This window comes from Wyeomyia smithii, chromosome 3 (genome assembly GCF_029784165.1).
Source record: "Wyeomyia smithii strain HCP4-BCI-WySm-NY-G18 chromosome 3, ASM2978416v1, whole genome shotgun sequence".
NCBI lineage: Eukaryota > Metazoa > Arthropoda > Insecta > Diptera > Culicidae > Wyeomyia > Wyeomyia smithii.
Window position 1 is genome coordinate 209,456,979 of NC_073696.1, and position 25,061 is coordinate 209,482,039.

At 39.1% G+C, this 25,061-nt stretch overlaps 1 protein-coding gene across 8 annotated transcripts in view; it reads right to left on the minus strand.

The window, feature by feature from the left end:
* Positions 1-216: 216 nt before the first annotated feature.
* Positions 217-25,061, minus strand: part of LOC129731566 (uncharacterized) — a 465,080-nt gene continuing 440,235 nt past the window's right edge. For all 8 annotated transcript variants that reach the window (XM_055691665.1, XM_055691664.1, XM_055691666.1 and 5 more), the window contains 2 exons: positions 3,563-3,740; positions 217-3,503 (listed from right to left, as the gene is read on the minus strand). In XM_055691665.1, coding sequence (XP_055547640.1) covers positions 550-3,503; positions 3,563-3,740 — 3,132 coding nt within the window. In that variant the 3' untranslated portion in view covers positions 217-549. The remainder of the gene's footprint in view (positions 3,504-3,562; positions 3,741-25,061) is intronic.

Below are 25,061 nucleotides of genomic sequence, written 5' to 3' on the forward strand. Positions count from 1 at the left end.
CCAATATATGATTTCACAAACATCTATTTGAATGGAAAGAAGTATGGTGTCTTCAACAATACTATTTCGTAGAGGCGGAACAGCTCAAAAACGAGACGGAAAAACTTTCTACTTATCCTCCCGTATTGACCTAAATCATATTCGAATACTCGAATGAAACAGTAAATAATTCACCATAATTGATCTATCATTGATTGCTTCAAATCAGTCTCTTGAAAAAAAAAAACCAAAAAAAAAACAAAACAGTAAAATCAAAATGGAATGAAAACCTGCAATTTTTCCGAAACGCCTTCGGGCCAAAGCCACAAATGTCCTTTCAAGTAGTTCCCATATCGTCGGTGTGCTGCCGACACATAACGCTTTTGTAATAAATAACAACCGTAATCTACCAGCGCACTAATGCAGAGTAAACTTATCATCTAATTCACTAAAACAGTAACAATTAATCTAACTCATACTATACAAAACGCGAAGCGAGAAAATAAGAAACAGAAAACAAACAGCATAACAATTCTATTTACACCCGCAGCAGGCCCCTATCCCCCTCCCCTAGGGGGAGAATACGCGCAAACTGCGCAGCAGTGTTGCCAGCACGTTCGCCAGACATTCGGCATGCAGGGCCAACTGGCCAGCCCCTAGTGGACCGACCCTAACGCACGCTAGCTCTCGGAAGCTGGAAGCGACATCGTGAATCTTCAGTACGATGTTTCGTGTCTGCAGTGGCGCCGAGGTGTACCGGGTGAGATCCTGGGCCAGTTCGGTGATTCTACGCAACGACGTAAGGCATGCCGTCAGATGTTCCGGCAGGTTGGTCAGGTTGGCATCGGACATCGATACCACTAGGTGTTTCGAGGCCGTCACCAGATGGAGCGACTGGTCGGTTAGCTCGTCTTTGGCCTGCTGGAATTTGTCCTCGTCGATGCTAGTGCCTCCACCGGCTGTCTGTGCGGCGGAACACATGGCTGCCACCTGGTCTAACTTGACTAGCAAACCGGCCATGGCAACGTCCGTCTTTGCCATCAGCGTATCAACGTTCAGCACGTGACCATTTTTGTTCGAAAGGATTGGGCTGCTCGGATTGCTGACAGTTGTCTTGCGGGACATTTGCGGTGAGCAGAGAAGTGACAGCTGCGGCCGATTCTCTGCCGGAGGGGTTTTCAGACAGACTGGTGGACAGTCACTGTGTGAGCGGTAGTGTCCATTCTGACGATTCATAGGTGTCGGTGACAGTGATTGCGGAGGTTTATCGGATAGATCATCTCGGTTGAAAGCTCGTTCAATTTCCCTATAACAGTTTGGATTACGGTGTAAATGAGGGGAACCAATACCAGCCGTTCTGATTGGTGAATTGTTAGCGGAGCTGGTCAGTGTGTACGTTACAGGATTCTTGAGAATCGGAACGGGACTACGTATGCATGGCTTCAACGGGACCGGAGGTAGGGGAGGTTTTTTTGGTGGCAACGTGGAGAGATTCACCGGTGGAGGAGAGGTGGATTGTTTCTCGAACCGGGGTGGTAGTGAGGGGGGATCCATTTCATAGTAGCTTCTGGTATTACCGTTCGTTTTTGCATAGTTTGGAGAACGAAGCGGAGAGTGAAGCTTGAGTTGAAGGTCGGCACTTTTTGGCGGACGCTCGGGAGGATTAGACTCTGAATTGTGCGGACATCGCTTTGGTGGAAGGGCTAGCTCTTCGGCTTTCGCTTCGAAGATTTTTATACCGTTGGACACTGGTCCGCCAGTGGGTTCATCAGTCTTCTCTTTCTTTGATTTTGAACAGCAGGAGAATGGTCCTTTTCTGTCTACTGTTGGATATTCGATGACATGTCCGTTGACTTTCTCAGACTCGTTCGCGTTTGCCGCTGCGGAGTTACTATACAGATCATACTCTGTGGATTTCTGCTCTCGCAACTCGGGTGGATAGTAAACCTCGAACCGAGATTTATCGTATTTGGCTAACAGATTGATGGAATTAGTTTCGGTGCTGATTCTCGGCTTTGGCACCGGAAGCTCAAAGGCTGAAGTTTGGTTGTGATTCTTGGTATTGGTGCTGTTGCTGTTGACTGGATTCTGGATACTAGGGAGGTTGTTTTTCTGTGCTAGTGAAGTGGGTTGCTTTGTGCCTGGGTCGATGTCGCCTAATCCTGGCGGAGGAGGGATGATGTACGACAAAATTTCCTCTGGGGTCAATTCTACGGCAGGTGTGATCTTTTTAGTTGGGGGCTCTATTGTTACCTTTTTCAAGAATTCCTCCAGATCGCCAACTACGTTATCGACGGTGGTCGTAGTCTCGTTGCTAGCTGTAAGGGCTGAATTGGTCACGTCGTCAAATCCTGTTGGCGGAACGTTAAGGACATTCAAGTTGTCCAATTCGTCGGGAGTTTGGGGAGGTGGAATCGATCGAAGATCTATAATGTCAGGATCCGTTTCAATAATAGATTCGTCTCCTATTTCATACCCATAAAGTTCGGCAATTTTCTTCGCCGCAAGGTCGGTATTTTCCACGTTATCACTGTTACTAGCTTCCTTCAATTGTCGAAGATATTCTTTCAGGTTCATATCTTTCGTTTCACAACCAAGAATCGAACTGTCAGGACTGTGCAGCCCAAAGCTCGTTCGTAAAGTCTTGTTTCTTAGGCTACTCTGAGGCAATTGGTTTGGATTTTTGTGAATTGGAGAACTGTTGGGTGTATATAACGATTCGGAATCACTCTCACTCTGGGATAAGTCATTTCCTAATGCTTGTAAATCGCTCAGAATTTGACTCAGTCCCTGAACTTTTCGTTGACTTTTTGGTGTGCTTTGGGCCGAATTGTTATCCAGCTGTCCATTTACTTCACTGAAAGGAGCCGTATATATTGAGTTCAGTCCTTTGGCAATACCATCAAGCCCTTGATTGATAGTTTCGGTAAGCAGAGTAAGAGAATCACTGTGCTTCAAAATGCCTGGTGCATCTTCATTCGAAGATTGTTTACTACTATTCAAACTTTCGCAATCACTCTCCACATCGACGGATGTTTCACGCCAGAGATTCAATTTGCCGGGTCGTACGTCAAACTCGTGACAGTATTCACCGTGTTCGTTCAGATAGCTTTCGGAGCTTTCCACCATTTTGTGCATTTCTGCTACCCTCCTAAGAACCTCCTCATTCCGAGCTTCTGAAGTGTGAAGTTTCAGTGAGCCACCGATTCCTCGTTCTAGCCCATCTCGGGAGAATCGAGGATTAAACATATCGAATCCGTACTCATCGCTACCAGCTAACTTGAGGTTCTTGTTCGACGTCAAAGTGTTGTTCACATTCCGATCGCAATCGTCCGATTTTGAAGGAATCTGCACCGTTTTACTCGAGTGGTACGGCGGTGGCATTAGGAACGCCATACTGTGGGTTTGCTTCTCAGATGGAAGATAACTCCAGGGGGCATGAAGGACAGTGTGCTGCGACAGATAAGGCGGCGCAATTTCTTCGACTGCAGTTTCACGTTCCTGTTCCAGTGGTAGCTCTTTACCTGTGGGCAAAAACGTGCTTAGACTGTTTTAAAAGTTAAACGAACAATTTATCCCTTACCGGCCATTAGTCGATAGTAACCAGCAAGCACAATAGCGAACTCACAGGCGTCACGATCCTCCATCGAGAAGGTGATTACTCGGTCCGGACTGATGAACACGGTTACCGTGTTGGACACATCATCATCGCGGGTCACCACGACACGAGTGAGATCCTCGAGGATGCAGATGGGTTGTGGCTGGAAATAAAGAGGCATTCGAAATTTATAATGAATGAAGGGATTAAAAATATAAAAATAGCTTTAATTAATATTTTTTATTGTTGTAAAAGATAACACAGTGCAACAAAAATTTACTTATTATTCTGCCTTGGCTTCTATGTATGATTTTTCGATGTATGATAACGCAAAAACAAATTTCCCGGAGTTTGAACACGTTTCACCTTAAAATGTAACAGTGGCGCCATTTTGAATTTTTGAGAAATCGGAAATTTTCGATGTTTTTTCGACGCAATTTTGTTTTGATGCCAAATATCAAAATTCTAAGAGTTTGTCCACATATTAGCATCTTCTTACCCATCTTTAAAATAAAACAGATCCTAAATCGGACAGACACTGAGCTCGAAACGATGATTCTACGAAAACGGTTTTGGCATACAACGATGGTATATTTGCACTGGTGTTTCGTGGGAAATTCGGTGGTCGTGAAAGTAAAAAATCAGTGGACTGTAATTTTCACATCCGTACTCTATTACGATCTTTATCTAAGTGAAGCTCACGTTTTTCCCGCTTATTCTCTTTTTGTCAAAGCCGGAAACAGCTTTCAAGAAAATCAAAAATATCGAACTGTCAAAATACATCGAAATAGGTCTGTGCTACACGGTTAATCATGAATAGTCAATATCGAATAATACACTGTTATCTGGTTTAACATTCTCCCCCCAGAGCCGGATGGCTCTACAATTATTCGCTCTTCAAGACGTCGTCGCTCGTTTATAGATTCCGCTAGATAGAGAGCCCACCAACTCTAGATGAATCGCCTTAGTGCATACACAAACGAAGACGCACACGAAGACCTTCTTCTGTGCTTTAAATCGTCCCTCTTTTACGAAAAACGGCCCCGCGTAGTATACACCGACTCGCGAGAACGGCTCCGCAGCCGTAACACGTACACTCGGTAAGTCACCCATATACTGTACGACGTCTCTCGGTTTAACGCGGAAACACTTAACACATTTTCTTAAAACTCGATTTATCGTGCGTTTCGCGTTTACTGGCCAAAATTGTTGTCGAACCTTTGCAAGCAATCCATTTAACCCAACGTGCAATTGCTATCGGTGAATTGTTTCAATCACCAAATCAGTAAACACATTTCTTTCCGGCAGGATTATGGGATGCTTTTGGTCCATGGGCAAGTCAGAATACCTAATCCGGCCCCCAACTCGGAGTAACTTCTCCCGTTTGTTGTACATTGGATTAAGATTTCGGAGTTTCCCCTTCACAAGCTTACCCTTTTCAATATCTTTGATCTCTTTTTCATACACTACATGCTGAACAATCTTGACCATTGTCAATAGCAAATCACGATGGTCGCGACCAGCTAGACTGCCACTTCTACGCGCGACACATAAGCGGTTCGCTCTGCAATTATGAATGAACCTGACAACGTACCCGAAAACTCTTTGCAATCCCCGGAAGTTACTACAGTTCTGGATCAAATTATACAATCGACACTCTTGAGCCACTAAAGCTACGGTCTCTTCGGTATTATTCACATCATCACTTTCGTCTTTTTCTTCGAGGTGCTGTATCTCGACTTCCTCCTCCAAGGAACTCAGATATACTGGCCCGTTCCACCATAGTTCACTCTTCATAAGCTCTACTGGTTGGACGCCTCTAGATACGAGATCTGCAGGGTTGTCCTTCGTGCCTATACACAGCCATTTAGCATCTGGAGTTAATTTCTGAATCTTCACCATTCGATTAGTTCACTCTTCATAAGCTCTACTGGTTGGACGCCTCTAGATACGAGATCTGCAGGGTTGTCCTTCGTGCCTATATACAGCCATTTAGCATCTGGAGTTAATTTCTGAATCTTCACCATTCGATTACGCACAAATACCGGGTAATCAGAGTTCTGTTTTTTCAACCAACATAACACTATTTTTGAGTCGGACCTCAAAACTATATGTTTGAATTCTAGTTCTAAGGCTTCGCGCACTGTTTTCAACTGCTCTGCCAGCAAAGCTGCTGCACACAGCTCCAACCTTGGGATCGTCATTTCACATGGCGATGCTCCTTCTGACTCCGGTCGTTTCAACTCCTTCAACGGCGCAACTCTAGATTTACCGCAGATCAGCTTCACGCCAACCATTCCGTTGGCGTTCACACTTCTAAGATATATACAACATCCGTAAGCCCGTTGGGAGGCATCCGAAAAACCGTGCAACTCGAATGTAACCGGATCATCAATTACGGCGCATCTCGGAATCCTCATGTTGTTGATTTCACATAATTCAGCCCTCAGCTTACACCAGACCTCATGTTCCGTGTTGGGGATTGCGTCGTCCCAATCAAGTCCTTTCCTCCATAATTGTTGCATCACTAGCTTTGCAAGTACCACGATCGGACTTAAGATGCCAAGAGGGTCGAATAATTTCGCTATATCACTCAACACTTGACGCTTCGTAGCTGGACCTGAAATACGTGCTATCTTTGCAACCCGGAATAGAAAATCGTCATTCTTTGGATCCCATAAGAGTCCTAGTGTTTTAATTATTCCGTTTACGTTAATGTCTTCGAAAGAAATTTCCTTCTCCCGGTTTTCTGCTGGTACTCCTTCCAAAATATTCAGATCGTTTGCACACCATTTGTGCAGTTTGAATCCACCTTTACCCAGTAATCTTTGAAGATCCTTGCGAAGACTTTTCGCTTGCTTCAAAGTATTTGCACCCACGAGTGCATCATCAACGTAGAAGCACTTCAATACAGCATCACTTGCTTCTGGGAAGCTGCTCCGCTCATCATGGGCCAGCTGAATCGGAGACCTAGTCGCTAAATATGCAGAAGGTCCTATACCATACGTAACACGTAGTAATTCCAAATCCATCAGTGGCTGCGATCGTTCATCCCTCCACACACATCGTTGATATTTAGTGTGTGCGTCATTTATCTTCACTTGCTCGTACATACGCTGCGCATCAGTTGAAAAGACATATTTGTACAAACGGAACCGTAACAGAATATCAAACAATGGACTTTGTACGGTGGGTGCCTCCATTAACACGTCGTTCGAAGACAAATTTGTCGTAGTTTTAGCCGACGCGTCAAACACTACGCGCAGTTTTGTCGTCGAACTGTCGGGTTTCAATACACAGAGATGTGGCAAGTAGTAGGCTCCGTCAGTGGCCTTCTCGTCTTCTTTCAAAATCCTCGCGTGTCCGAGGCTAATGAACTCGTGAATAAAGTCTTTATATTTTTGCTTTGTATCAGGGTATTTCTCCAACTTAGCTTCCAAAGCTTTGAAACGCTTCTCGGCTTGGGTTCGTGAATCTCCGAGCTCACCTGCGTCCTTGCGAAACGGCAGCTTGACGACGTATCTTCCATCTTCTCCTCGGAAATACGTGGATATAAAATGACTTTCACATTCGTCACCTTCAAAATGATCATTTATTTGCTCGTCAATTATCCAAAAACGTTTCATTAGATCATTCAACTGTTCGTTATATTGATTACTAGAAGAAGCATGGCAGTTTTGAACGCCCGTAACACTTCGAACATTATGAATGGGCCCGGAAACCAGCCACCCTAGACGGCTCTCTTGTAGTATCGGTAATTCAGTAGACATTCGAATCTTGCCTACTTGCAGCAGATCGAAAAATACCTCTGCTCCCAACAGAATATCAATTCGACTGGGAATAAAGAATTTTGGATCGGCCAATTGCAGCTCAGTTGGAATCGGCCAATTTTTAGAATTGAGTTTTAGGGAAGGCAGTGCGCGAGGTACGACGAGATAATCGATGGAAAACTCATAATCTGTCGTTTTTGATTTCACTGTAGCATTAATTTTGAACTTTGCATTCATCTTTGTGCCATTTACTCCGACAATCGGCACGTTCGCACAACTCTTGGGAAGACTCAAAATATCACACATACTCTCGGAAACAAAATTCGCCATTGCTCCGGAATCGAGTGAGGCGCGGCAGTTGTGCTTCACGCCACCAGCACCAACCATTTCAACAATCGCGGTTGCCAACAACACCTGTTTCGAGGCCACGGTTGGAGTACTTGGAACTTCACATTTTGCTACCGTGCGTGGCTCTTCTTTTCGAACTGCCAGCAATTGCTTGGTCAGTTGTAGTTTTATTAGCTGCTTCTTCCGTACTGTTTTCTTTGCTTTCCTTGTCCTTGTCGAATGCATCAGAGGGTGGTGTTTGCCTTTGTATTCGCACCACTTGCTACTATCACTCTTGCAATTAGTCGTACGATGCCCACGTTTCAAGCATAGAAAGCACAATCCTAGCTGCTTAGCCTTAGCATATCGGCTATTCACAGTCATTTTTTTTGAACGTATCACAAATATCGATTGAATGTTCGTTGCTACATAAAGAACAACAATCCGTTTTCTGTATGGTGGACGCATGCACCTTTCTAGTCGCGCTTGGAGTACCGCTTCGTTGGTTCATCTGGTTCCTAGGCTTCGTTTGGTTTACAGATAACTCACATCGCTCTAGCATGTAACAACGTTCCCGAAGAAACGCTATTGTCTCAGTATACACAGGTAACTGCCCATGTTCTACAGTTGCTTCCCAAGCTCTTCGAGTATCGACGTCTAGTCTTGAAATAATCAAGTTCACAAGAATAGCCTCAGATAATTTGTCCTCCATCTTTAAATTGTGGAATGCGAGAGACTCTAAACGTTTTTCTACGACATCAAGTAAGGCTTTCAACTCTGCATGACTCTCCCTTACCATTGGTTTCAACGCCAACAACTGTGTGACATGACCTTGCACCACCATGCGAAGGTTTTCAAACTTTTTGCTTAATATTCTCCATGCTCCTTCATAATTGTTGTCGTTTAGTGTCTGTTGATCTATTGCGCCTTACGCTTTCCCTACCAACGCTTTATCAAGATAATGCAGTTTGGTAGCGGGTGAATACACATTTATCAACAATATCCTTGAATCTATCCTCAAATTTGTGCCAATTCTCATAGCGGCCATCAAAAGTTGGTAGCGGCATTTGTTGTAAAAGAAGCGATGGCACAATTGGTGGTATTCGCTGTACGCCTTGTTGATGAACAGGCTGTAACTCAACTAGCTCATGCTGTCTTTCGACATTTTTCTCCCGAGCATCCTCATGCGCTTGAATCATTTCGGCAAGAGAAATCCTAACGAACTCGTAAATTTCTTCGAAATCGATGAAACTCTTCTCAAAGTCAACTCGCTTCGTAGGGGCAGCAAGATAAATTCGATTTTGCAAAGCGTTGTATTCATTATACGCAGCGGTCGCAGTTTCAACATATAGTTTCAGGCCATGATAGGAAAACTTACCATAGTCTTGGTTAGCAGCTTCAATTGCTCGTCGGATGCATTCAACCTTACCTCTGGTTGCAACCAAACACTGCTCCAACGCAGCAACGGACTCCGCCATTTAGAGCTGTTGCTGGTGTGCTTGCTGTTCTTCCTTTTGTGCTCGCACGCTAGCCGTTAGTGGTGGTGCAGGATCACGAGTAACCTTGTCAGCTATTTCACTTTTAGGATTCACCACTACTCTGGGAGAGTGAATCACAGAAGAAGCGCGAGTGACAGCCACCGGCGTCGAAAACACTATCTCTCGTTTTGGGTTACCGGATCTTTAAAAACATATCACTTTCCCTATTTCTCCTGCTCTTTTTTCTTGTTATCAGCAGACTGTACACTTATAAACTACGCTCGACTCATCTCACTGAGCGCGTCGCTTCGATATGGCCTTTCAAAATGGCGGTCGCGTAACACAGTATTGCGAAATTTGCTTCTGGCTCCCCCGTCACACTATGTTGTCACTTTGCCAACACTTTTTCTTCAATTGCCGTGCGTCAAAATTTCAATTTTTCAATCTACTTTCTTCTATACCACTTGCCGGAATAAACCAGAAGCTAAAAGCACATGTGCCGTCCAAATCAATCTGCCCCTATGGCGGATTGTTCACTATTTGGTTATAGCTGCTAAACCTCGGTTTCACTTCACCGACGCGCGATAAAAACTCTTTTCGTTTAAAACACCAACTTATCCCGCGCGAAATTCACTATCCGGATCGATCGGACCAAATGTTTCGTGGGAAATTCGGTGGTCGTAAAAGTAAAAAATCAGTGGACTGTAATTTTCACATCCGTACTCTATTACGATCTTTATCCAAGTGAAGCTCACGTTTTTCCCGCTTATTCTCTTTTTGTCAAAACCGGAAACAGCTTTCAAGAAAATCAAAAATGTCGAATTGTCAAAATACATCGAAATATTCAGGTCCATTTACAAATTTGTTTTTAAACGGTTATGTATACATTCGAAATATGATATTTAGATTCTAAAATATGGGAGGTTTCTGAGACAATGTCACAAGTTTCTCTACAGAGCTTACGGCATCAAGGACTACTCAACCGGTATCAGAAAATGTTTGTATGGTTTTTAGATTAAACCAGACAAACATTTGGCGGCAGAAAATATTTCGATTCCGAAAATTTCATTGGAGATTTTTTAAGAGTCAACAAAGTCAAAATTTGACTGCTCTGAGAGATCACTTAAGCAAGCCCGATTGATTGGTAGTCTCAAAAATGCTTGGTTTAGTAAACCTCTCAACCATTCAAATTGACCATTTTTAATGTGGCTGAAACTTTGCATATATGTTGCTTTGGGCAAAAGATGCCATTTTTTGCTACTGTTCTTTTATAGCACGACTCATTTTTGATAAGCGCTGTAAAAAGGCTAAGTAGAAAAGATGTTAATAATAACAAATATTTAAGAGCCAAAACTGTTTGTTAGATTGGTGTGATGTTTTCGACAAAGTTGTAAATTAGTTTATTTGTCTTTAAAAAATCACAAGGGTTGTATGCAAAACCACTACTACATAAGGTTTGTTACATTACTTGTATTGAATAATCATACCTAACATTAGTTTGCACATACATCACTGAACAGGAATGGGACAAACAACATACAATGCAAAAAAGTTTCAACAGTCAGAGTGCATGCAGACTAAAATAACACTTTACTTTTAACTCTAGCGCAAAACGAGAATATATTAAATCTCCAAAAATTTGTTTGTTGTCGTTAGAAGAAAAATAGTTGTTCAATTTCATATCGGGTATAATGTTGAGCGAAGATGGGATTAAGGATTAAGGCTGCACCAGCTGACTGATATCACTACTGCTACTGATGCTATCCGCTGCTACTGTTGCTGCTGCTTAGTAATGATTGTTGTAGTCGCCGTCTAGAACAAATATGAGCAGTTTCAACTGGAACAAGCTCATAAATGAGCCAAATAGTACATTCATTAGGTCTAAAGTTCTGTCGACCGTGCTTGGGAAAGCAATCATTTTACGACCGAATATTAATTGAAATTTGCGTTCCAACAAGGATCCACAACTACTGCTGTTATCCGCTGCCACTGCTACTGCTAAGTAAGGACTGATGTAGTCGTTGTCTAAAATAAATATGACCTGTTTCGGCTGAAACAGGCTCTTATGTAGGTCAAATAGTACATTCCGAATTACTAGGTCTATAATTCTGTCGGCCGCGCTTGGGAAAGCAATCATATAACGTGCAATCAGATCAATTGAAATCTGCGTTTCAACTAGTAATGGGAAAGTTATCGATATTTATCGTAAATATCGCTAATTGCTTCATATCGATAATAGGGTTAAATTTCAGCGCAAACGATAATTATCGATAAGTCGCAGGCGGCAGTTCAGGTGGCACAAAGCATGCGAATTATTTCTTGCACTTGCAAAATATCACATAGTAGTTATCCAAAATAGGCAATTATTGTTCCCAATTCTCTACTGGCCGAATAGACTTCGGTAAAATTCACAAGTGAACAGACATTATCCTTGCTTTTGCGACCTCGCACCTCATCGCAAAAATTATCGAGATTTTCGCAGATAATATCGATAAGACATCGGAAACTATCGATGTTATCGTTAACGATTTTGCTCGATATTTCCCATCACTGGTTTCAACTAGGATTGACTATTTTCAATAGTAGACAATTTTGAAGGTTTAATTATGCGATAGGTTTGATTATGCCGATAACAAATAGCTTTGATTATGCCGATAACAAAAGCTGTTTGGGTGTTGCATATTACTGAACGAAAAGATAATTCAGTACGTTCTGAGGCATGGAGACGAAGCCAAGTTTATAACCCTTCCAATATTTAAAATGAAGTGTAATAAATGAATGAAAAAATATTAACTCCTCAATTAAGCATTTAATTAATCCTGAAAAGAACTCATATATTTTGAATGCCAGCATTCCAGAACGTTGGTGTGTTGTCTAAATAAGGCAACTTTTCATTAGATGCATCTACCCGCTATCGCACAAAGGCAACTTTTACTAAAGGAAGTGCCGCTGCAGCAGCTGGCACTGTCACTATCGATGCTGATACTCGCTGCAACTGCTGCTGCTATCCGATGCACTGCTGCTGCTGCTGCTGCTAAGTAAGGATTGTTGTAGTCGCTGTCTAGAACTAATATGAGCAGTTTCGGCTGAACGGGCTCTTATATAGGCCAAATAGTACATTCCGAATAACTAGATTTATAATTAGGTCGACCGTGCTTGAGAAAGCCATCATATAACGACCTATCAGAGGTCTAATTTTGCCATTCAACGAGGCTTAACAATTTTTAAATAAAACAGTAATGCGAATAATAAATTACAATTTACTGCATTTGGGAGGATTTTTAGAAGATTTTCCAATCGATTACTGCAAGAACGAAGGAAATCCATCGAAAACTAACCGATTTATTATCATTTAAAATAGGATATATTTTCCACTTTTTCGGGCTTTAGGATTTCCTTTTACATCCCTCTGTAGCCGAACTTCCTGAAAGTCGTAGTTCTACGTCAAAAAAATATACATATCCATATATATATATATATATATATATATATATATATATATATATATATATATATATATATATATATATATATATATATATATATATATATATATATATATATATATATATATCTAAAAATCTTGTTTTTTAAAAATCTAATATTGTTATGAAAACATAAAAAAATTAGCTAAACAACGATGGCTCTCTGATCATGAAAAATTAGAAACAAAAAAGTTAAAATGTTCCAAAAAAATAGGTGCGATTGGTATAACGTTTTCAGCTAAACTGTAGAACATCCCAATTTTTGGTGACAATATTCAAAATTTTGAATATTGTATTTTGGTTTCTAGATTGACCACTATCATGTTCAAACGAGGTTCAAAAACCGTCCTTCTTATACTTACAACTACAATAAAGTCGTTTTTTACGCGGTGCTGAAACTCACTTAAGTATCTGAAAAAAAAAGTCGGTGGCTTGGGAAACCAAAGTTCACAGAAATGGTTTAATAGCAATAATCTTTCCTTTTTTTCGGTTTAAGCTTTTGATGTGCACCTGTGTTATGATTGCCAGTACCAACAAAAGAGGTTGTGTGTCGGCCAGTGCACCTACCGCTGATGCTTCCGCTGTCGCACAAAGGCAGCTTTTTATTATAGAAAGTGCCGCTAGCCCTACCATGAGATGGCAACTTTTTGATAGAGTAAATACCACTGCACTTACCGCAGCTGGTGCTGCTACTATCGTTGCTGATACCTGCTACCACTGTTGCTATTAGCTGCCTCTGCTGCTGCTTAGTGGGGACTGGTTTAATATGCATGGTTCAGGCAGGTACAGGCTCTTATATAAGCCAAATAGTACCTTCCTTGTTTACATGATTCTATATTTATTTACTTATTTATTTATTTTTCGTCAAGCAAATGTAGACTACTACTACAGTTATTATAATATAATGTTTTCTTATATTCTATACATTATTTCCAGTAGTTAGTCATTTTTTGATTTGATTGATGCCCATAGTGATGTCGATATTTCCGCAGTGCTGATTATAGTGACGCATCATGCGATTTATTGGGCCATTTTTTGAGTAGTTAGTTCTGTGAGAGTTTTCCGAAAATATTTTACGATTTCTTAATTGACGACTGGGTGCATAAAAATTTAGTTGCGATAATAATTTAGAAGATTGCACGCGTTGAGAAATAATGTCATTGATAAAACAAAGCATTGAAAGTTCGCGGCATTCTTTAAGTGCTTGTATGTCTATAAGCATAGAGCATGCTTCATATGATGGTAAGGGAAATGCTGTCCACTTTAGCTTACGAAGCGCGTAAATTGTTTTTGGACAGATTCAATGCGTTCTTAATGTGTTACAATATAGGGGTTCCATACAATGCTACAGTATTCCAGAATTGGACGGACCGAAGCGTTTTATAAAGCCCAGCATACTATTTGCTTTGTTGATAATTGTATTATAATGTTCTATGAATGTAAGTTTTGAGTCTAAGATTACGCCTAGGTCCCTTACGATTTGGCATTTTTCTACTGGTTGGTTTCCTAAGAAAATGTGTGTAGGTGGTGTTACTGTTTTTCTGCTGAAGGCTGTTGAATTACATTTTTCAATGTTGAGTTGCAATAGACTTTTGTTGCACAAAGTGTAGAACACATTAATTTCATTCTGGAATATTTCGAAGTCTTCTGCATTGATTATTTCTATAAAGAGCTTCATGTCGTCAGCATATACAAGCACACGTATTGATTTAAGAAGAAAGGAAATGTCATTCACGTATAATATAAAAAGAAGAGGGCCCAGGTGAGAACCTTGAGGAACTCCGGAAGTTACTTCTATTGGGTTTGAAAAGGAATTTTGAAAGCGGACTATTTGTGTTCTCTTTGTTCAGTATGACTGCAACCATTCCAAGAATTTTGTTTCCATTCCGTATTTTTCGAGCTTGAAGAGCAATAAAGGTATGTCGATTCTATCAAATGCCTTGCTAAAGTTCGTATAAAGAGCTTCTATGTGGTTGCCGTTGTCCATTACAGTTAAAGTGAAAGTTATGAATTCCAAAAGATTTGTGGTAGTTGATCGGCCTGTATAAAAGCCGTGCTGTTGAGTTGTAATTTGGTTTTTTACTTGCTGAAAGATTTTTTCATTAATTATTGATTCACATAATTTTGGAATGCTTGAAATAATGGTAATTCCACGATAATAACGAATGTCAGATTTAGCACCAGATTTGAAAATTGGCACTAAATATGAGATTTTCCAAAGTTCTTGAAAAATTCCATTCTTCAGAGACATAATAAAGAGGTGTAGTAAAGGTGTAGATAGTTAATACGGAAAATACGAGAAATATTCGCGGTCGCGATCTGTTTCTTTAAATGTGGTGTATATTTCTTGAAAAAAAGTGGCAAAAAGACTACATATTTCATTATTAGTTTGTCCTAATTTACTGTCAAGATGCATTCGTGATGGAAAATTGCTACTTTTTAGTTTGGTTCTTACGTAATTGAAGAAGTTCTTAGGGCAGGACTTGATTTGATGTTCGATTTTACGGTTATGTTCTTCATGCGCGCTTCATAAAGTTAATCATTAATCACATTAATCGACCAATCAGAGGTCGAATTCTGCGTTTTATCAAGGCTTGACAATTTTCATTAGTACAGTAGTTAGAATAATCAAATTACAATTTTCTGCATTTAGGAGGATGCATAGATGATTTTTCAATCGATTGCTGCAAGAACGAAAGAAATACATTGAAAACTAATCGACTCATTACCATTTGAAATTGGACATATTTTTCACTTTTTTCGTTTTTGGATTTTCATTTTACATGCCTATGTAGCCGAACTTCCTGAGAGACGTGGTTCTACGTCAAGAATGCAACCCTGAAGCTCAAACTGGAATGAAATGAAAGATTATAGCTTTAATTTGGTGTCCTAGCCATTTCGAAAACGCGTCAAAAGATCCGAACCACTTCAACGCAAACGTTAACCGTGCGCCTCCTTTTACTGTTGAATCGGTGGAGCGCTGTGTTAACCATTCGCTAGTGTTCTAGGAAACGTGCTTAGGGGGAAATTTGGGTCTAGAGCTCGATAGTAACATTCTAGCGAAAAGCTGTCTTCTACAGAATTGTGCAATATGATGGAGCGCACATTTTTCTGTAATCACAAATTAGGGTGGCCAGAAGATTCGATGCAGTCCAGCATCAAACTTTCTTATCATTGTAGAGATAGAGCTGAACAATGTTCTAAAATGTTGTAGTACCGTCTATTTTGCGCAATTTTGTAGACGAAAAATATGTCAAAATATGTTTTTTTTGGACCTCAGCGCATATATTTTTTTAACCCAGGCATTTATCAATCGATTTTCAAAACTTAAGCACTTTTAGAAAGGGGACAAATAGAGCTTACAAAATATATACAGGTATGTACTAATATCAATAAAACACCAACACCATACACCATTTAAACACCATTGTGCTATAGAAGCCAAGAATTCTGGTTTTCTTAAAAAAAATATAACTTAGCCAAATATCAACCGACTTTCATTTGATTCGGAATTGAATACACTTTCAAAATTTTAGTGTATTTGTGGTATTTTTTTGGTACTAAATAGACGGCAAATTTCAAATTAAGTTGAAAAATTGTGTGAAAATTTATAAAAATTAGATTGAAACTCAAATAATATTAGTACAAACCTGTATATATTTTGAAAGCTCTATTTGTCCTCTTTCTAAAACTGCTAAAATATTGAAAATCGGTTGATAAATGACTGAGTTAAAAAAATTGTACGCACTGAGGTCTAAAAAACGTATTTTGGCCATAACTTCAAATTTTGGGGGTGTTTGGAAAATTTCTGGTATGAGCGAATGTTACACTCAACAAGACCTACAATAGGTCACTTCAGAAGTTCTCGCTTTTTTATCATTTGTACCACAGTGAATCTGTCCTTTTTAGGACAACCAAAGATATACATTGAAGATTCATTATTTTCTCGTTTTGCGCTAGAATTAGGAGTTAAATGTTATTTTATCCTGCATTTACTCTGACTGTTAAAACTTGTGTGTTCCGTATAGTGTTTTTTCTATTCCTGTTCAGTGATGTCTTATTTTTACGTGCAAATTGAAATACGCTAGCACTTCAGCTTCTTTTTTTGCCCTTAATTTTAAAAATATTCAATACAAGTATTTTGACAAACAACCTTATGTGGTTCTACGTCAACAATGTGGTTGTGGCATATCATGCAACCCTTCCATTTTTCTCTAGAATTTTACTATCGAGCTCTAGATCCAAATTCCCCCCCTAAAACCGTTCCCTAGAACGTAGTGAAATGGTTATGAGGCGTCGCCATCGATTCAACAGTTCAGTGAAAGTAGACGCACGGTTAACGTTCGCATTGAAGTGTGTTGGAGCTTTTGACGTGTTTTTGAAATGGCTAGAAGCACCAACATTTACAGAAATGGTTAAATAGCTATAATGCTATAATCTTTAATTTTTCTTTGAGTTTTAAGGCTGCAGATGTGTTGACCACTGATATCGACCATTTTTCATTCAAATAAAACTTTTCACACGTATTCGATTTCGCCAACTAAGAACAGCGGCTGGAGCAATTTTTCAGACATATTTCCTAAAAGAGCGTATGGTATTATGACATAGGGTTGAATGAATGTTTTGGAGCTCAGAAACCATGGCATGTTTAAAAAACTGTCAGAAAACGAACTGTAGGGAACTAATAGTGCTTTACAAAATACACCACGAAAAAAATTCTTTTTCACTAAAAGAAATTCTGTGAAAAAGTGAAATTTACTCCTAACTACAGATAAATCTGTATAGGGTAAGGGAGGTATTTTCGGCAGTTACCAAAATAGAATCTCAGGGGTTAGGAAAAACCTGCGAAAGTATTTTTTGCAGTATGATACATTGAGATGAGAAGTGGCATCATGCAAAAAATCAGTTTCGCAGTCTGTTCCTATTCCCCGAGACTCCACTCCAATCGTTGTCGAAAATACCATCTCTTACCTCGTGTAGCATCCCTCGGTCGTGCGTGAGCTGACCTGTTGGGTCAAAACAAAATTTTACCAAGTCTGTGAAAAGAAGCAATGACTAGAAGCGTGTTTTTCTGCGATATACTAAGCGAACGAATTGAAAGTTCATTCCTGTACGACCGTGTCGTGTCGTGTCGACTTTAGCGAAAGCCCGATTTCTATTCAACATAGGAGGAGCTTTGATCCTCCATTGAGAACTACACACAGCATAAACCCGCAAGCAGATTTATGAACGAGTTTAACGAACTGCAGGACGCAATTTCCTTCAATATAACTCTACCAGTGAATCGCTAAATTCATATTGAAGAGAACGGTAAATTACTTAACACCTAAATATGCATTGTTTCTAGAATTATGAAGGATAACGGGCTGTCAGCCTATGTCCAACAAACAATTAGAATTACATCGGCAGGTGTTGCATTAGAATGTTTTAGAAAACCTGCTCAAGTATTCACATACCCTGTAAGGAAATATGTGCCTCGCATGTAAGTAAATTAAGCAGTTCGAACTTTTTGGACAGTGCGAGAAAAATATAAAAATAAAAGTAGCTCAAACACGACTGTTATTTCAAGGGTTTGGTGCCCGAGGGGTCCATCAATATGAACTAACCAAAGTGGGTTTCTTTTTTTCTCGCTGTTTTTAATCATTTAACCACAAAAATATTCATTTCGAAAGATCTCGTATCACCAACGGGGCGGTTTCAGCGAGAATTGCTCACGAGCAAAGAGAACAAACAATGGATGAAGGACTGTTGAAGTATTTTTTTTTTAAGGGGGGATTTGTTAGTAGCTTAAGTATTTATGATAAATATTAGTAAATAATGAGTATGTGTGTCCAATCACAAATGGTGACTTCTCGACACTGTTAGAAATTTGTAATTTTAATTGTTAGGATTTGTTTGCTTTCGCAATTAGGACTTATCATTCGTAGGGATTTAAACCTACTTGTCAGAAAAGGGGAAGTAAACTTACAACTAACTTAATTGCTAACTTATTGGCTATAAAGAGAGCTTATCGTAGCAATTGAGGATTGCAACGATTTTTGTCGAAAATTGTTAATAATTTTATTTGACATAGCTTCTAATGGTTCAACACCAGTAAGTCTATGTAATTCGAGTGTACCAAACCAAGGAGGACGCTTCAAAATCATTCTCAGAATTTTATTCTGAATCCTTTGGAGCGTTTTCTTCCTTGTTGAACAGCAACTTGATCAGATCGGTACAGCATAAAGCATTGCTGGTCTAAAAATTTGTTTGTAAATCAAAAGTTTGTTCTTTAAACAAAGTTTGGAATTCCTGTTAATGAGAGGATATAAACATCTCGTATATTTGATGCACTTGGCTTGTATACAATCAATGTGCTCTTTGAAAATAAGTTTTTTATTATAAATTAGTCCCAAGTACTTAACCTTGTCAGACCAACTTAAAATAGCCCCTTTCATCTTGACAACGTGATTATTGTTTGGCTTGAGGAAAGAGCCCTAGGCTTATGCGGAAAAATTATCATTTGAGTTTTAGAAGCATTGGGAGAGATTTTCCACTTTTGCAAGTAGGAAGAAATTATATCCAAACTTTTCTGCAATCGACTGCATATGACACGAAGACTTTTTCCTTTTACGGAAATGCTTGTGTCATCGCAGAACAATGACTTTGTGCATCCTGGAGGCAAATCAGGAAGATCTGAAGTGAATATGTTGTACAGGACTGGACCCAAGACTGAACCTTGAGGTACACCTGCTCTGACAGGAAATCTATCAGATTTTGAATTCTGATAGACAACCTGCAGAGTTCGATCAGTAAGATAATTTTTTAAAATTTTGATTAGGAAAATTGGAAAATTAAAAGTTTGCAATTTCGCAATCAAACCTTTATGCCAAACACTGTCGAATGCTTTTTCTATGTCCCAAAGAGCAGCTCCAGTGGAATAAACTTCAGACTTGTTAGCTCGTATCATATTAGTAACTCTGAGCAATTGATGAGTTGTGGAATGCCCATGGCGAAATCCAAACTGTTCATTTGCAAAAATTGAATTTTCGTTGATGTGTGACATCATTCTGTTAAGAATAATTCTCTCAAACAGTTTACTTATTGAAGAAAGCAAACTGATTGGTCGATAACTTGAAACTTCAGCTGGGTTCTTATCCGGTTTTAAAATTGGAGTAGTTTTTGCATTTTTCCATAATTTGGGAAAATATGCAATTTTGAAGCAGCAATTGAAAATGTTCACTAAAAATTCCATTGTGCTCTCAGGGAGATGTTTGATTAGTATATTGAAGATTCCATCGTCACCAGGTGCTTTCATATTTATGAAATTTTTAATAATTGATTTAATCTCATTCAAGTTAGTCAATTATTTCTGCAGGTAAAAAAATCTGGGAAAAAATTAAATCAAATTGACGTGTTACTTCATTTTCAATTGGACTCACAAAATTCAAATTTGAGTTATGAACACTCTCAAACTGCTGAGCAAGTCTTTGAGCCTTTTGTTCATTGGATACAAGAAAACGTTCACCATCTTTTAAAACTGGAATAGGCTTTGAAGGTTTCTTGAGAATCTTCGACAGCTTCCAAAAGGGTTTTGAATATGGTTTCAATTTTTCAACTTTAGTCTCAAAATTTTGATTTCTCAGAAGAGTAAATCTATGTTTAATCTCTTTCTGTAAATCTTTATAAATAGTTTTAGAAACAGGGTCACGAGAACGTTGATATTGACGTCTGCGGACATTTTTCAAACGAATTAGAAGTTGAAGATTTTCGTCAATTATTGGTGAATCAAATTTCATTTGAGCCTTTGGAACAGAATAATTCCTGGCATCAACAATTGCACATTTTAATGCTTCCAAAGCGGAATCAATATTCACTTCGTTTTGCAAATCAAGCTCATTATTGAAATTTCTCTAAATATGAGTTTTGTATCTTTCCCAATTAGCCTTGTTATAATTAAAAACAGAGCTCATGGGGTTTAAAACTGATTCATGTGATAAAGAAAAAGTTATTGGAAGATGGTCAGGATCAAAGTCAGCATGTGTGATCAAATCACTACATACATGACTTTGATCTGTAAGCACCAAATCAATTGTTGAAGGGTTTCTTACAGAAGAAAAGCATGTAGGACTATTCGGAGACAAAATAGAATAGTATCCTGAAGAACAATCATTGAATAAAATTTTGGCATTGGAATTACTTTGAGAATTATTCCATGAACGATGTTTAGCGTTAAGATCGCCGATTATAAAAAATTTCGAACGATTTCTGGTGAGTTTTTGTAAATCACCTTTAAAATAATTTTTGTGCTCGCGTGTGCATTGAAATGGTAAATATGCTGCGGCAATAAATAAAATCCCAAGTTCAGTTTGAACTTCAATTCCCAAAGTTTCAATAACTTTCGTCTCAAGATGGGGAAGAGCACGATGTTTGATTCGGCGATGAATAACAATTGCAACTCCACCGCCGGAACCCTGAATCCTATCATATCTATGAACCACGTAGTTGGGATCATATTTTAATTTTATGTTAGGTTTCAAAAATGTTTCAGTAATAATTGCAATATGCACATTATTTACTGTTAAAAAATTGAGAAGCTCATTCTCATTGGCCTTCAATGAGCGAGCATTCCAATTTAATATTTTAATTGTTTTATTTAAAATCATTGCTAAATTTTAAATTAGAAACAATTTTAATAGTAAAATTTGTGCCTATTTGAATGGCTTCAAACATTGATTTTGCCTGCAACATGGCGTTCATAAGATCGAACATGGCCTGTTGCAAAAAAGAAAGTTTATCTGCCGTAATAGGCCCCAGGCAGTTGACATTAGAAAAAATATTTTCGGCAGCAATATTAGCTGGAGTAATAGGTGAACAATTATTTTCTAGCATGTTTTGCTTACCCATATTAACGGTCATTTTCGAACTACCAACACTACGCGGTAGAATGTTCGAACTACCTGTAACCTGTGCATAAGTTAAACGGGTATGCAAAGGAGTAGGTAAACTATGCGTCACTGGTACGCTTGGAGAATTTTGTTTTGAATTTTGTTTACCTTGCCTTGCCTTAACAATTACTAAACGGGCTGGGTATTGATAAAAATTCGACATATGGTTGCCGTTACAATTCGCACAGCGGAAATTTTTACTCTCTTTCACAGGACATGTGTCCTTTTTGTGAGAAGCGTCTCCACAAATTAGGCATTTTTGGTCCATGTTACAAAACTTTGAACCATGGCCATAACGTTGGCAAACACGGCATTGGGTGATATGCTTTTCACCTCCGCTAAACTTTCGATATAATTCCCATTTTACACGCACGTTATATAAAGCATGTGCTTTTTCAAAAAAATTTAAGTTATTAACCTCACTGCGGTTAAAATGAATTAAATAATTTACAAGGGAAATTCCAGTTCGCTGACTGTTTTCGCCTCGTGATTTTTGTTTCATCAGAATTACTTGGGTAGAGGCTATACCAAGTAATTCTGTCAAAGTAATTTTGATCTCATCAACGGTTTGATCGTTGGTAAGACCTTTCAATACGACCTTGAACGGCTTGGCGCTCTTCGTATCATATGTAAAAAATTTATACATCTTTTCAGTGAAATACTGAATAAGACGATTCCAATCTTTCAATGTTTGGGCCAGTAAACGGCATTCGCCTCTTCGGCCAATTTGATAAGTAACTTTGACGTCGGAGAGAAACGTAGAAAGTTCTTCTTTAAAAAATATTAAATTCAGAAGCAATAGTTACCACAATAGGTGGAACTTTCACCTTTTTTACAGAAATTTCACTTTGAATAGTTATACTTTCGAACATTTCAATTTCGCCGGCTTCTTGCTCAGGCAGAATATCATATAAATTTTCACTGCATAAGCTAGTTTCAGAAAGAGATGCCTCTCTTTTCCTCCCCGTAGCGATGCGTGGTTTCTTTTTTCGTCCTGCCATTTCAGGTGATACGAAAAAAGTTCAAAAATGAAATCAAATTTCAAGTATTGAGAAAGAAAGAAATAGGTAGTCTTGAGAAAGACTGATGTCAGTTAACTTCCAGGTAATCTTTAAAAGACACACTGACAAAACACAAACTTTGAAGCTATATGCCTATAGTCAAAGCCCAGTCCACAAGCAACCGAAAATACGTCTGATCTGTCGGGCAGCTCAAGACGCACTGACTGTTGAAGTAAATCTATTTTACTGGCCAGCTAATCTACTCGAGTTTAATCCTGTGGAAAATCACATTTATGCCAAGGGTAAGCAGAGCAGCTCTTAGTTATACGTTATTAGAGAAACGCTTCGGTATCAAGGACCATTATTCATTTGGGGAGCGATAATTATCAAAAGTACGGAAGCGATGAGAATAATTAAGTTATGTCATTGCATTGCGAATGGGACACGATGAAAAAGCAACGAAAGCCCAGAGGTAATATGAACGACTCATAGCGTTATTGGTTAGTATTGTATCCGATCAAAAGGGGGAACAAATTCTAATAGTCGTTTGGTTATGAAAAACGGTGCAGCATTTGCCTGTCGATTATGATTTTCCTCAATTATAGATAACGACTGAAAAACATCATCGCCGGCATGATTTCTAGCTTTGCGACCTCTTTGGAAACCACTGCACCATGAGTACCTAGTATGTGAGCATTTCTCAATACACACAATTTGTGTCATCACAGGTACGTGACTGCCTTGTTTGAATTTCAGGAGTAAAACATAGAAAATAATCCTCATCAATCATGGGCTTTGAGTAAATCATTTCGAATAACTGTGCATATAATGCCATTTTATTGAACGGATTGTTACTGATTAATGTGTAATTATGCGGTTGCATTTCAAGTTCTCCGCTCATCCCACTTGTCTGGGTGTTTAGATAAATTTCTATCCATTGAAGAAGCCACTGTATTTCATAAAATATTTATTAGAACCGTTTTTGTTAATAACAGAGCATTTCGTTGTACAGCTTAGCCAGAGAGCATGTTTGTCAATTAATTGAGCATGAGCATGAGCATGATTGACCGCCCGCGGTTGCTATTCCGTTATTGCCAGATCAGCTGTAATTACACAGAGAACCAACGGATGATGTTTGGGACTAACATCCATCCTCAATGTGTAAAAACTGATGACCTTAATCTTTATATTAGGCAATACCAGCGCCGGCCGCATCCGAATGCAGGTCAAAGAAGGAGTGTGTATAGGAATATGTTGACGTGATACTCGCTTTATTGGAAGCCGAGAACACCTCTGCACTTCCACGAGAAATCACTGGGATGTTGGAGAAAAGGGTAGGGTTTGCAGCAGGTTTCGTTTTGGTAAACGATGCGCTGAGTTCGAGTACCGGGTTTATAATACCGAATATCGCGCGTACGAGTTCATTAAATCTTCTACGGAAATCATTACGCGATCCGAGCTCATTCTGTTTGATGATGTATCACCGCAAAAATAAAGCGCACGCGAGGATACCAGACCTATGACTTGATTAAGACAGACGCAAATATTCGGACATCTGTTTATGAAGTCATTATTAAACTACCGAAACGCATCTCCCATTAATTTATTTTAGCTGACTACACAATGTTACGAAAGCTACGAGAGTTGATTCTACGTTAACGCTTCGCCACTCGAATCACTTCTTTGTGAAGTGACCCTCTTTATACCGAAAATTATAACACGGTTATAACTATTCTGTAGAAAATACGACCTCATGAAAGGTATCGACGCAAAGTCTCTAGATATTTGGTCACCCGAATATCTGGCTTTGAGCTTAACAGGTCGACTAACGACGTTTCTTGTATATTGTTTTTCTGTGCTCAATAAGCGGTTTCCTGATTTGAGCAGAAATAAACATTAGAGTGTTTTTAGGGCCACGCACAAGTGTGTGTGGTATATCCTAGAGAAACGCAAAATGTTATATGCACTACGCTATGTGGACGATTTGAACTAACATATTATAGAGTTGGGTCAATACATTTCGAAAACATTCTTATGAGCAATACTCTCCCGGGCCGAAAACGCGTTTACACCGAAGCATTATGCACGACCGTTCAATTCACGCCTACCGACGCAGACGCTCACAAATTCGATATTTCACACCGATTCTCTATTAGTTGTCGATGCAAGTGTTACCTATCGAATAGAAAAATTGGCAAAGTTTCATGCATACAAAGCCTCAATAGTTTCATAAATGCAGATATGCATATTGACCAAAATATATATCTCAAGTTTGTTAACAAAATGCCGAACTAGTCAAAATTGGGACATAGTATACAAAAACCTCTATTGTACACAAAAAGCTTAAAAAAATCGAAAAAAATTAATCGTAAGATCTCGACTTCGACTAGCATCAATGCACCATATACTCCAATTCCACAAACCACACCAGTACTATCTGGGTGAAAACATCTCTTTCTAATAAAACCCTGCTTGAAGCATGACCGCGCACACTCG